Source organism: Geotrypetes seraphini, chromosome 5 (genome assembly GCF_902459505.1).
Source record: "Geotrypetes seraphini chromosome 5, aGeoSer1.1, whole genome shotgun sequence".
Taxonomy (NCBI): Eukaryota; Metazoa; Chordata; class Amphibia; order Gymnophiona; family Dermophiidae; genus Geotrypetes; species Geotrypetes seraphini.
The window spans coordinates 94,910,550-94,925,872 of NC_047088.1; the positions used below are offsets into that span (position 1 = coordinate 94,910,550).

General features: G+C 41.7%; 1 protein-coding gene across 1 annotated transcript in view; it reads right to left on the minus strand.

Annotated features, from left to right (window-relative positions):
* CORO1A (coronin 1A) overlaps window positions 1-15,323 on the minus strand; it is a 99,551-nt gene that overhangs the window by 11,324 nt on the left and 72,904 nt on the right. Inside the window, exon 10 of the mRNA XM_033946178.1 lies at window positions 1,355-1,576. Within this exon, the coding sequence (XP_033802069.1) occupies window positions 1,355-1,576 (222 nt within the window). The remainder of the gene's footprint in view (window positions 1-1,354; window positions 1,577-15,323) is intronic.

The window sequence follows — 15,323 nt, forward strand, 5'->3', positions numbered from 1 at the left end:
GTTAGTTGTATTGTATTCATTTTGTCAAATATTTCACATTATAATTTGAATATTGTACTTTTTATAAAGCTGTAAAAAAATAATTTCATTCACCACTATAAAGCATCTTTATTTGAATCCATTTACATTGTTATTGCTATAATTAAATACCCGTGCAACGCCGGGGCATCAGCTAGTATATGATAATTTTTCCAATTTTTGTAAAAGGAGGAAAGACCTTAGAGTCCCAGTCTAACTGTTTAAAGACTTAATGGGACAATTACCTTATTGTCCAGAACTGTCCACATTCAAACTTAATTACTCAAAAAAGTAAAGTTCATCATATCTGTGAAGCTACCTCATAATTCACTTATCTGTGACACAAGCATATATTTTAATGGTCTCGCTGATGGTAACCAGTGTTTTTGCTTAAAATGCTGTATAGGACACTGGCCACCATCAGTGGGTCCATTAAAATATATGCTTGTGCCATAGATAAGATAAGTGAATTACTCGATTACAAGGTAGCTTTACAGATAGACACCTTTGACTGATGAGGTAATTGTCTTGTTAAGTTTTTAAACAGATTGGACTCCTAGGTCTTTTCCTTTTACAAAAATGAAAAAAAAAATAGGATTTTATATATTGCAGCTATACATGATTTTTTAAAATAAATGTGACATTTAGTGGGGATTTGTGATAGTGAATGTTTGCTTTATTACAAGGCAATTGCAGCTCCATCAAACCGTTTCCCTCGACTCTGAAGAAAGGTTTCTTTTTTGAAACATGCATGTCGGGAGAGGTGAAGACAGCACAGGCTCACTATAAGCTAAGTGATGGTCTGTTATTGAAAAAATGATGTTTTATATATAAAAAAAAAATACATTACTAAAAAAAATGGCAATTACATAAATAGGAGAGTGATTCATTGAATTAATAAAGGTTGGACCGACGAAGCATTAAGCAACTGGTGATATATACCCGATTGCTGCCTGAAGGTCCATACATATGATAGATGCACCCCAAGGGTAGATGCATTCAATACTAGCTTGTCTTTTAATTTAGTTGTATTAGACAAACCAGTATATGACTTGTCAGACTGAACAACAGTGGCTTGTTGATTACTTTGCATGCTTTATAACCCTCTACATCCTAGAGTTAACTGATGTGACATAATAAGAAATTATGGCTTTTCAGATCATAAAGGGAATCTTAGGAGCTTTTGCCCCTAACCTTTCCATTGATTAGCAAAGTGTTTATACTGTTTCCATCCAAAATACGCAGTCCTTTCAAGGATCTAATATGTCATAATTGGTCATAACAATTACTGGCATCAATAGTCAAACCTGTTCGGTAGATAAATAGTCATACTTACTGAAGTGAACCCTGCCTCGTTGGATGAGTGGCTACGACGAGGCCCTTTGGCACTTAGAAGATTCTTGTTAACTTTGAGTTCACGGCTTTTGCTTGGGATGTAGCCATCCTTTAGGGAGATGAGGATAGGGTCGGCATTCTTTCCACTGAGCCATTCCTCTGCATCTAAAGCAGGGTCAGGCCCCACAGTGTCTGGGTACAGATCCTCTTGGAAAAGGTCAGACTGCAACAAGAGGAAAAACAACCCTGTCTTTTATAATTCAGTACTCATTAGGGCAGGGATTTGTAACATTTCTAAGTATGAAGCAGATTCAAAGTAACCTCTTACATATATACACAGCTCTTACAATGTACTTCAGCACTGTGTTACAGCAGTCTATCCCAATACTTGACTCATCTCTAGCAATATTCATTAATCCTACTCTGTAGGGTTTTTTTTCTTTCTAATTTTATAGCACAAGCAAATTAAAAGTATGTTTATACTATGGTAATGGAGCTGATTGTGTGTAAAACACAGATTATTGATCAAGAAGTGGGCATCCAAGTGGCAGATGAAATTTAATGTGGACAAATGCAAAGTGATGCATATTGGGAAGAAGAACCCAAATCACAGTTACCAGAGGCTGGGGCCCACCTTGGTTAGTGCCCAAGAAAGGGATCCGGGTGTCATTGTAGACAATACGATGAAACCTTCCACCCAATGTGCAGCGGTGGCCAAAAAAGCAAACAAGATGCTAGCAATTATTTAAAAAGTGATGATTAACAAGACAGGATATTATAATGCCTCTGTATTGCTCCATGGTGCGACCTCACCTGGAGTATTGTGTTCAATTCTGTCCTCCTTATCTCAAGAAAGATATACAGTGTTCCCCCGTGAATTCACGGTTCATGTATCGCGGACTCACTAATTCGCGGTATACTCCGATTGCCTCTTCCTGTACTAAAGTTAGGCTACACCAATCAGGAGCTGCATATCAAAGCAGCTCCTGATTGGTGTAGCCTGACTTTAGTAACTGGAAGAGGCAGTCGGAGCATACCGCAAATGAGTTTCTGCACCCGCCTGCGCCCCAGCTGCCCTCTTGCCATTTGACAGGCGAAAAACCGTATTCGCAGTTTATCAAAATTTGCAGGTGTTCCTGGAATGGAACCCCTGTAAATTTGGGGGGAATACTGTAGTTAGAAAAGGTTCAAAGAAGAGCAACCAAGTTGAAAAATGGGATGGAACTCCTCTCCTATGAGAAAAGACTAAAAAAGTTAGTGTGCTTCAGCTTGGAAAAGAGAAGGCTGAGGGGAGATATGATTGAAGTCTACAAAATCCTGAGTGGTGTAGAACGGGTACAACCGGATCAATTTTTCACTGTCAAAAATTACAAAGACTAGGAAACACTCAATGAAATTGCAGGGAAATACTTTTAAAACCAATAGGATGAAATATTTTTTACTCAAGAGAATAGTTAAGCTCCGGAACTTGTTGCCAGAGGTTGTGGTAAAAGCAGATAGCATAGCTAACTTTAAGAAAGGTTTGGACAAATTCCTGGAGGAAAAGTCCATAGTCTTATTAAGACATATGGGAAGCCTCTGCTTGCCCTGGATCGATAGCATGGAATGTTGCTGCTCTGGGTTTTGACCAGGTACTAGTGACCTGGATTGGCCACCATGAGAACGAGCTACTGGGCTTGATGGATCATTGGTCAGACGCAGTAAGGCTATTTTTATACTCTTAAGTGTATGAATAAATTTGCATATTCATGAGAAAACAAATTCAAAAATATTTACACTTGGTTATTAATATGTGCTCTTGAATTAGCATGTGTCAACACTGTTAATACATGGTATTTGATACAGGTCCTATTTTATACAATAGGACCTAGTTACCAATAACCTGCATTATTGAAACTACAGTAGACTCTCTGTTAACCGGAACTCAATTAACCAGAACTCTTAAGCAACCAGAAAAAAAATCTAAGAAATACTGTAATCCTATATAATAAAAAGCTAGCCGCGCATGCGCACTCCTATTTGCGTGTTCCGTGCACTGTAGGTCTGTGGCCGAAGGAGTGCGCATGCGCGCTTATACGTCACCAGCCGATCGCCTCCACAAGCCGGACCGCAGCCAGCCGCCGATCTCCGTTCCTCCTGCACCATGGCACGCCAGGCATGTCCCTGCCTCCCCCGCCGCCGGCCTCGGGCTCCTGGGGGCCGGCGGCGCAAGCCGCCCGTCCGGTGCTGAGGCCCCGCCTCCCTGCTTCCGCCCTACACGGCGCCGCCAGACCCGGACAGCTTCCCACGAGGAAATAACAAAACGGCCCTACACTCACAGACCCGCGAGCAGGGTTCCATGGAAACCCAGCCGGAATAACATGCAGTCGCAAGGGTCAGTGAGAGGGGATCAGGAGTTAAAGAGAGATTGAAAAAAAAACAAAAAACAAACAACAGTGGACAACGAGAGACAGACACACAGACAGTCACAGAAGGACAGGGGGGCTAAAGAGACAGATTGAAAAAATAACAAAACACAGAAGACAAGGAGAGAGAGAGAGAGACAGGAAAAAAACGACAAACAGACATACAGCAGCCAAGGAGACAGACAACAAAAAAAAATACAGACATACTTACATACAGCGTCCAAGTAGACAGACAGAGAGACAGTGGGCAAGGAGACAGCAGAAAAAAAAATACAAACAGCCAAGGAGACAAACAGAAAAAAATAACAAATACAATGCCCAAGGATAAATTCAGGAAAAAAAAAGACATACAGACATACAGCAGCCAATGAGACAGACAGACTGCTAGCGACCAAGTAGACAATCAGCAAAAAAACACAAACAAACATAGAAAGCAAAAAAAGAGAAACATACAGCGGCCAAGGAAACAGGCATGCAACAAATAGGAAAAATATAAAAACTTTTAATAAATCAACCATACGTGAAGAAGGAATAAAAAAAAAAAAAAAGGAAGAGACACCTACAGGGAAACACAGGATCAAGAGCATACAGAGAAAACAGAAGTTTGCAGGAATCAGGAACATATAGAGAAAGGAGAGCAGAGACCCCTGCAAGAAGAGAAAAATAGCAAAGAGACTGGGGATGAGAAAGAGAGCAGAGATGCTTGCAGGGAGAAAAAGCTAAGCAGTAATGTTACAGCTTGAGAGTGCAGACTGAGGAAGAAAGCAGAGACAGCGCTACACAGGGAAATGGAGGGAGGAAAGAGACAGACAGAAAAATACAGACAGACATAGATTCTAGCACCCGTTAATGTAACGGCTTAACGACTAGTAACATAATAATAAAATATAATAACATTAAGGACATTGTTTGGATGTCTAAATCTCACCTAAAACCTGATTCTCTAAAGGACATCTAAAAAGTTAGATGCCTAAACAGTGCTGAACGCGATTCTACAAAGGTAGCCTAACATATGCACCTAAACGGCACCTAACTTTAGACACATTTTTGCAGAATCTGTGCCTTTTTTTCCTATTTGTTGCATGCCTGTTTCCTTGGCCGCTGTATGTTTCTCTTTTTTTGCTTTCTGTGTTTGTTTGTGTTTTTTTGCTGATTGTCTACTTGGTCGCTGTCAGTCTGTCTGTCTCATTGGCTGCTGTATGTCTTTTTTGCAGTCTAACTCCTTGGCCACTGTGTGTCTGTATGTCTTTTTTTCCTGAATTTATCCTTGGGCATTGTATTTGTTATTTTTTTCTGTTTGTCTCCTTGGCAGTTTGAATTTTTTGTTTGCTGTCTCCTTGCCCACTGTCTCTCTGTCTGTCTACTTGGACGCTGTATGTAAGTATGTCTGTATTTTTTTTGTTGTTGTCTGTCTCCTTGGCTGCTGTATGTCTGTTTGTCGTTTTTTTCCTGTGTCTCTCTCTCTCCTTGTCTTCTGTGTTTTGTTATTTTTTCAATCTGTCTCTTTAGCCCTCTGTCCTTCTGTGACTGTCTGTGTGTCTGTCTCTCCTTGTCCACTGTTGTTTGTTTGTTTTTTTCAATCTCTCTTTAGCTCCTGATCCACTCTCACTGACCCTTGCGACTGCATGTTATTCCGGCTGGGTTTCCATGGCAACCCTGCTCACGGGTCTGTGAGTGTAGGGCCGTTTTGTTATTTCTTCGTGGGAAGCGCGGAGGCAGGGCCTCAGCACCAGCCGAGCAGCTTGCGCCGCTGGCCCTCAGGAGCCCGAGGCTGGCGGCGGGGGAGGCAGGGACATGCCTGGCGTGCCATGGTGCAGGAGGAACGGAGATCGGCGGCTGGCTGCGGTCCGGCTTGTGGAGGCGATCGGCTGGTGACGTATAAGCGCGCATGCGCACTCTTTCGGCCACAGACCTACAGCACACAGAACACGCAAATAGGAGTGCGCATGTGCGGCTAGCTTTTTATTATATAGGATGATTAGAATAGCGATTTTATGCTGTTTTTCATTATAATTGTAATACTAGGGTATAGGCTTAACCAGTATACTACAGAATGAGCTAGCAAGCTGCATAGCCATTGAAAAAAATAGGTCTTATAGGCATTGTAAGGAAGTCTACTTTTGAGCATAGTTTAGGCTTCAGATAGATCTGAGTTCTATGGACGAAACTTAGGCACAGTTTGGATGTCCCTAATGTGATCTGCTAAATATCTCTCTGGGTTTTTATTTTTGCTTTATTAAGCTCAAAATACTTTGAATAAGCCACCACATAAACAGGGCACATCAATACAAAGATATTGCATGCAAAACCTTCTATTTTTCTGGGCAAATAGCAATGCTATTTGCTAATTAGAGGGAAAGATCCATTAACTGAAACACAGCACAGTGTTATGCAAATGAATTAAAGGAAGCCCAAATTGAGTCATTGTCCAAACCATGCCCATTCCACGCCCACGCCTATTGAGTAGGTGCGAATTTTCAACATGGGTGTCCATGAAATTATGGCTGCATCTACAAAGTGGCGTCTACATCCTTTGGACGCCTAAGTACCAATTATCGCTTGTTAAGATCCTTAATTGGCTCATTAACTACTTAGATTGGATGCCTAAAGCAAGCCTAATGTTAATAAATTCACCAATAACACAATCTGATTTTCCACAAGGGTCCTTAATCAAGACTATTCCACATATGGTAGTATAATTTTTCCACCATTAGAATACCCTTATGTTTATTCAAATTTTAAATACAGTTTTAAAGGATCCTCAGCGGCACCACTTGGAACTCAATAATATTTCATTGTTCCAAGCTTTATGTGTCAACTCGTCATCGGGTCCTAATTATTCTAGTCAATTTTGACATATATTCTTCACTTCTGCATATTATCAAACACTTTTCAAATTCAAATATTTTTATAAGCTATCACTTAGCTTTTAGATGTGGTCTCCGGCTAGGGGAATGTCATACCGACATGTTTCGCTAGAAGTAGCTTTATCAAGGAATTTCCCCCCAATAATAAGCCATCAGCCCTTATGATAGAGAGCCTTGAGATAGGGAGGGAGGGAGGTAATAGTGAGGCATTGCTAAATTACAAAGAGCAACGATGGATTTATCATCTTAACACGGTAATACCTCATGGGCTGAATGGGGAATTAGAATGGGGGCCCTTGATTTAACCTGTTGTTCTGGATAGAGGGCTTGGATATCATCTTTTTTGAGTTGAATTTAATCGAGTAGCATTTCCACCTTAAAACCGGTGTCTGGCCCCGTGACGCTGTTGCCACGTAGTACAGTGTTCTCGGGCCCGTAGATATAAAAAGCTAGCAGAAGACGCCACCGCCATCTCTAAAGACTGAGTGGTCATAAGGGCTGACGGCTTATTATTGGGGTAAGAAGCTTGCTATCAGGGTGATTTTCTTTAAAATATATGGATCACTAGGGTAGCGGTAGTGTATGTATGTTTTCTAATGCAACTTTTGCTGTTTTGATAGGGGAAATTCCTTGATAAAGCTACTTCTAGCGAAACATGTCGGTATGACATTCCCCTAGCCGGAGACCACATCTAAAAGCTAAGTGATAGCTTATAAAAATATTTGAATTTGAAAAGTGTTTGATAATATGCAGAAGTGAAGAATATATGTCAAAATTGACTAGAATAATTAGGACCCGATGACGAGTTGACACATAAAGCTTGGAACAATTAAATATTATTGAGTTCCAAGTGGTGCCGCTGAGGATCCTTTAAAACTGTATTTAAAATTTGAATAAACATAAGGGTATTCTAATGGTGGAAAAATTATACTACCATATGTGGAATAGTCTAAAGCAAGCCTAAGGCACCCTTTATAGAATCGTGGCCAAAGAGTCTCTAATTAGAAAATGAATGGTATAAAACAAACTAAGTCTGGAACTGGGCAGTCTTCAATGGTCTGTGTCCTCTATATGGCAATTCAGGGAGGGCTTGATGGAAGTTATTTGGAACATGAGGATAGTGCTGGGCAGACTTTATGGTCTGTATCCTGCAAATGACAGGATCGTTAGGATAGGCTGGATTGAACTTCAACAGCAGCTCTGGTAGTGGGAACCTAAAGATGGTACCAATTCCCCACCCTATTGTTCTAACCCTACATGTTTTCCTTTTCTTTAATATATTGTAGTTCAACCTGCCTGCCCTTTGTTTGTCGTGTATTGTCAGAGTTTAATTTACACTATGATTTATTGATACCTTGATTTTATACTTACAAATCGCTTTGAAATATGATATTGCGATTGAATCAAATTTTTAAATAAACTTGAAAAAAAATAAAAAATAAACTTGAAACTTCTACGGTCTAAAGCCCAGAAATATTAAAGAAAAAGACAATTTAACCGTATAATGTGTGTGACTATTGGGCAGCCTGGATGGACCGTCAATTACTATGTGCAGTATTTAGCGTACACTAAACATTAGTAAAGAGTCTCTGATATTTGGCTCTTTTTCCTCATAGACATTATCATAAGATAATGTCGCATGCTTTTCCAATAAACAATTTACTTGATCCCAAATTGAGTTCCAAAAGGCTAAGATAAAGGGACAATAAAACAAAAGATGATCTAAAGTCCCTACTTCAAGATTACAGTGTCAACATCTATTAGACTTTGAGCTATTTAACTTTTGTAGTCTAACTGGGGTCCAAAACGCTCTATGCAGAAGAAAAAAACAAGTTTGTCTCATAGATGCAGACACTGTACATCTCATCCTCCAAGACCAAATTTATGGCCATTGAGATGCTGAAATTTGATGCTTAATCTCAATGCTCCAAATATCTCTAAGACCATTTTTGGGTTTCTTTTCAACAGATTCACTTATAATTTTATACCACTGTGCGGCCTGTATACCACTTTTATTGATAATGACAGGAGTCGCCATTCAGCATATCACAAGTAATTGGAAAAATTACAGTAGACTCAATTATAATATCTGGTGGAACTCATTATGTCACATATATAAAATGGAAAGAGCAATAGCTTTTCAACAAGGAAGCTATAAGAAATTAAAAAATTTGGGCGCCATTAACTTCTTATTGTAATGAGTAAACACCATTTTCTATTGTAATATACACCGTCTAATGTTTGGGGGGAGGGGGAGGTATATTTTACATTATTCATATTGGGGAAATAATAGAGTAATGATGGGAGGGGAGGGTGGTAATTTTATGTATTGTAAGATAAATTAGAAAGATTGTCAAGTGATGTGTTTAATTGTATTGTTTTATTGTTTGTGCACTTGATGTAAGATTGAAAATTAATAAAGAATGAAAAGAAAAAAGAAAAGAGTCTCTGAGTTTGTATCTGAGTTAGTAAAGCTACAGTAAAGGGTCCCTGAGTTTGTACCTGAGGCAATGAATGGTTAAGTGACTTGCCCAAGATCAGAAGGAATGGTCGTGGGGGTGAAACCTTGGTTTCCTTGGTTCTCAGCTTGCTGCTCTATTAGATTATTCAGGAGGAAAGTACTTGATGAAAACATTCCAAAAAAACAGGCCCTCACCAATTGCTGAACAGCAGACAGACAAAGAATGAAGTGAAGGAAAGGTACAAGGTATAAGACACATCCCCCTCCATATTCGCAGGTTCAGAACTGACGATTTCAGTTATTCACAGTTTTCGTCTGGGTGACCCACCCTCACCTCCCGGAGCTCTCCACTTATTTGCTTTTTAAAACCTAGTGATCTAGCAGTGAAGCAGGGCAGGAGCGATCTTCCTATGCGCCCGCCCCGTGCAGAACTGGGAACAAAAATGACTGCCATGAGTTCCCATGGTCTCGGTGGAACTCACGGCAGCCATTTTTGTTCCCGGCTCTGCATGGGGCAGGAGCATAGGTGGGTCAGAGTTGGCCTTAAAGTTATTTACAATGTTTCCATATTTGTGAGGATTAGTGGCAGAGCTGGCCCATGAATATGGAGGGAGAAGTGTAGTTACAATGCTTGAGAACTGAAAGAATGATTCTGAAGAAGGAAAATCTTTTGTTTACTATGCTGACATTGATGTGTTGAGCTGGTGTTCTAAATTATGCAATCAGCTTGTACATCACATTACATTTACATTTCTAGACCGCAAAACCTTGTGGATCGATGCGGTTCATAAAAAGATAAAAACTGGATATGCCCAATGATCAGCAAAACTTGTCTTAACATCATATTAGTGCTCTAGGAATTTTGTAAATAATATTGATTTTAGTAATTTTCTAAAATGTAAGTAGGAACAAGGCTTCGTGCAACCAAATAAAAATTCACCAGGAAGATATTTGGCCCCTGTCTGATTTCAGCATACGATCCTGTTCTGCCGTCTACCTTTTCAGCTCCTGGCATCCCACTTCCTCCAAAGATATGTTTTGATGTAACATGTAGTTTGCAAAAAGTATACGTACATTAGCTCATCGCATTCTTTTGCAACCACTACCAAAAACAGAATGGACAGAGAATCAAATGACAAGGATATTATAGAATGAATATACTGGAATCAACAGCTACAGTTTTAACAGCAGGAAATATGAAGAATATGTGAATAAAAAGAAGAATCCAATGGTGCATATTCTCCTCACTTTATACAGCAAGTAACACTTAAGGTGTTATTTGCTGCAGGGTTCATTGCATAACATAATCCCCCAGATTCTATAAAGGGTACCCAAGGTTGGGTACAGATACCAGATTGGTGCCCTAAATAGTTAATTGGCTCCAATGCCTTCATTACTGGAGTTAACAAGCACTTAATTGGTACTAATTATGATTTATGATTTAGATGCTGATCTGGTTGCATGCCAGATAAGGATCACCTACATTGGTTCGTGTACAACTCAGAAGGGGGATGGCTTTGGGGGTCCATAGGCAGGTCAGGGATGTTCAGAAAAGATGCATGCAGTATTACAGAATAGTGGAGATCCCCACCAGGATTTATACGAGCTTTCAGCTGGCATAAGTCCTTGCACCCAAAATTGAGTGTGGAATTAGTCACTTGACGCTATTCTATATAGAGCGCTTACCCTGGAACGCCCTTTATAGAATAACATTGAGTGCTGATTTTTATTGGTGTCTAATTTTTACTGCCATTTTTAGAATTTCCCCCAATATGTTTTGTTATCACAGAGATTTTGAAAGAATGGGATAGATTAAACATTAATGGTGCAATCTGACAAAACTTTTGATTTTCTGCTGACACAGTGCCGACGTAGGCAAACAATAGTGTGGATAGAGAATAACTTGGGGACTGCGGGATCTATCTCCATCCCCATTCCTTCTCTGCAAGTTCTGTCCCTGCCCAATCGCTGCAAGTGCTGTCATAATCTGCACAAAGGGGGCAGATTCTGTATAGGATGCCGGTCTCAGCAGTCGTCTAAGAAGCAGCTGAGATGCGATTCGCACACCGGTATCCTATACAGAATCAAGTCTCTCCTAATGGACAGATGCCTAACCCTGCCTAAGTGCCCCGATTCTCTAACCAGCACCCATGTCACAGGCGCCAGTTAGAGAATCGCACCTGATCCTTGCCATCAGCTGATCATGCGAGTGAATCCCCCTGCCATAATCAGCTGCGTCAGAGGACCCCCCACAAGTCTCATTGAACCCCTGCCCCTCCCCATTGAAGCTGATGGGCAGGATCAAAGCCCACTTCCTCCTACCCCTCCCCCAGAACACCCCTGATACCCCATGAACCTTATCCCCCAAGGCTGCAAGCCCCAAGTCTTCCTATACCTAATATGAGAAAGTCTGGCCGGAGGGATGCTTATACCCTCTGAATGGCAGGCTTGCCATTCCAAAATGGCAGGCCTTCCTGGTGCATTCTAGGATGCCCCAGGGAGGAGCATACGGCCCTGATTGGCCCCTCGTCCAATGCCACTTCCGGGTGAAACCACGCCTAGCGTTGGGCAAGCTTAAGTGTCCTGATGCATCTTCCTTGACCACAACAAATGTCCACAGTGTAGGTGTCCTGCCTTGGGGGTTTTTTGTTGGTTTTTTTTAAAATGTGCGTTCCGATTGGCTGCTAAGATAGTGGTAGGATGCCTACAGCTGCCTACAATTGTGATGCCCATTTATAGAATCGACCCTGAAGTGTTCAAAGCTTGTACAGATGAGGACAGAGCTTGCAGGGAAGGGACAAAACTTGCGGGAGACGGGATGGGGACAAATTTGTCCCTGTGTCATTCTCTAGGTGAGGCATATCTGGCCCAGAGAAGCATTCATGTCATTCCACACCAATGAATAAGGTGTCGGCCTTTGGTGACAATCTACTGCAAATAACCTAACTGGACTGAAGCGATCTTAAGGAGTTACTCCCCTGTTCCTTAGAGTTCTGGGGAGAACTCATTTCACAAGGCTTCTAATATGGCTCTCCTGCCAAAAAGGATGCCCATCAAATCAGAAGCTAAGAAATTTGTTAACAAAACTAGCACATTTGCAAATGAGGGGATGAAAAATGCAGCAAACATGAAGACTTATAAGTGCAATGCACAGCAGAGAAACATCTCTCTCATCATTAAACCTTCAAAAAGAAAGGGGTTTCATAGTTGTTGCTGCCTATGGCAGTGAAAGCAAAGTGCTGGCTGTTTGTAGCATTCTGCCACTTTAAAACATTTTATTGAACCTTGAATATAACCTTTAAAACAGGGGTGTCAAACTCAGCCCCGTGGACCAAATTTGGCCCGTAGGGTAATTAAATTTGGCCCGAGATGTGGCCCACCGTTCCTTCCCTCCCTCCAGCCGGCTTCCAGGTCTCCTCTCCAAAGCAGCCTGCAGAGGATCGCCGGACAGCTGTATCGAACCTAGCAGGCTGCTGTCGATATCCACAGCACATTCCCTCTGCCGTGGTCCCGTACGTTAGAGGAGGAGCGGGACCACAGAAGAGGGAACAAGCTGCGGAGGCCTACGGCAGCCTGCTAGGAACGCTACAGCCAACCGGCGATCCTATGCAGGCTGCTTTGAAGGTGAGACTGGGAAGCTGGAGGAAAACATGCAGGCCTTTGGATGGGGGGCGGGACGCAGGCCCTGGTGTAGAAGTACAGGCGGGAACAAAGTTCCCAGGAAGCGAATAGAGACCCCCAGGAAGCGAATAGAGACCTGTACTCCTACTAGCAAAGGACCAGTGGGGTCTGAGACTGATTTTTAAAAAGAGAGAGCAAGCTGTTTAAGGCTTTGAAAAAAAATTAGCAGTATCAAAAGTAGTGCTAAGCCACCTTGATAGTCCAGGGAGCACCAAGCCATGGTTAGGTGGGCAGGAGCATACCAGCCAGGGCAGGCCTACCATATTCTCAGTTTGCAATGTGATGTTTCCTTTGTTAGAAATGGTGCAGGGAGACATGGAGGAGACTAATTTAAGGGCTGATAGTCCTGACTGAGCAGCCCTCAGGACTTCCATCCTGAGGAACTTAGCCCTGGTGTAGAATTACATGGAGGGAGGGAAGGAGGGGTCCAAACAGACGTGCATATGCCGGACTGAGGGGAGGGGGGAGGGGAAGAAATAATGAGTCTAAAAACAGAGGAGAGGGCGAGAGATGGTGGACAATAGGGTGGAGGGAGGGAAGGAACAGAAAGGGAGAGTTGGACACAAGGGATGGTGTAGAGGGGGGATAGATATACTGGATAGGAGGGTAGTTGGGAAGAGAATGGGAGAGATGGTGGACCCTGGGGTGGTGGGGAAGGAGGGAGAGATGCTGGATGAAAGGGTAGTTGAGAAAAGGAGAGATGGTGAATCTGGGGAAGGTGGGGTCCATCGCTTCAGGAAAGATGCCAGACCTCCAGGGGAGGGAAGGGAAACAGAAGGGGAGGACAGAGATGGAAGATGGCTGGTTAGCACGGAGAAAGAAGAAAACAACAAATGGGCAGGAGACCCTGGCAAGCGAGTTATCAGAAGACAACCAGAGCCTGGGACCAAAATGATTTGAATAATGACCAGACAACAAAAGGTAGAAAAATAATTTTATTTTCTGTTTTGTGATTACAATATGTTAGATTTGAAATGTGTATCCTGCCAGAGCTGGTTTTAGACAGCAAGCATGAACTAGGACCTAAAAGAGAGAGGAAAAGTCTTTTTTATTTATTTTGTTTACATCACAGAGCTGGCATGAGGCTGGAGAGGTTGTAATCCTATACTTCTACTAAGACTAAGGAGTCTTTTTATTATAGTGTGCATTTAGTGTGTGCTAAATTGGTTAACATACCTTAAATAAAAAAAAATTCAGCCCATGACTTAGCCTATGTTTTAGATTTCGGCCCCTTATGTGATTGAGTTTGATACCCCTGCTTTAAAAGCATGCAAACTCTATTTTCTTATTCTGCTAGACTAGTCCCCACTAATGAATTGTGTCATCCTGCTAGCAAGTTACTGTAATCCTTTGCCTACCCAGGTTAAACTTTAATTTTTACATCATCCAGCTTTGGCTCTGGTGCATTGTCCTCTACTGCAGAGGTAATTAAAAGATATTTGGGTCACAGTAATTAGAATGGAGAGTGTGTTGCAGAGAAATATAGCCCAGCTGTGCATGTTTTCTAAAGAAACCTCAGCTAAGATTCTTAAGCATGATAACATCTCAGACACTGTGTTGTGTTTAAATAAAACAGACTGAGTGCATTACAATGCAATCTACATTTATAGCTGCTTGTCTACGTGTTTGAAGTTAAAAGCTATGGAGTATGTTTCTAGGACACGTAATTTTAGAATACTTAATTTTCCTGTTGTACATAACTTAGCACCCCTCGAGCTATTTAAGATGTGTTTGAGAGATGTATTGCAATTTCCCCAGCCAGAGCTCATTATTTGCCTAAGGGCTTCTTGGTGATTACCGTAATGAGGAGGGTGCCTTGGATTCAATTACTACACCTGATAGTTTAGATGTTTCTAAGTCTTTAGAGTTATCACAGATTTAATTACTAAGAGATTTACTTTGATTGTAATTCTTCAGAGCAAGAGAAGAAGTTTTTTTGGTTGTTTTGTTTTTTTTTACAGTTAAAGCCTAAGAGGTTCATAATCAAAACAGAAATACATCTAAAAACCCCACCTAAATTGGCACTTGAACGACCTAAAAGACAGGTCGTCCAAGTGCCGATAATCGAAATTGGTTTTTAGATGTATCCAGGGACATTTTAGGCCTCTGAATGTCATTATATGCCAAGAGCTGAGAGAGGCGTTTTAGGAGTAGTGGTGAGGGCGGGACGTGGACCGACCTAGACTTAGTCATACTGCAAGTATAACTGAAAGTTTTACGAGGTTGCTTGGACAGAATTTATACGTTGTGACTTAGGTGATCTAAAAACAGGTCTAAGTGCCCAGAAGGTATCCCAAGTGACCATATAACCACTGCAGGGACAAAGTACAGACCCCCCCACACTCCCTCAGTGATCACTGACCCCCCCCCCCCCATACACACACACACTTCCATAAATATTGGAATAAAAACGTACATACCTGCCTCCAGAACATCAGCACCTGGTATAGGAAAGCCTAGTAGAGCTGCACAGAGGTGGCTTAAGTAGTCTGGGGGGTGGGCTAGTGAACCATAGAGCGGAGAACTCACCAAAACCCATTGTACTGCCATATAGGT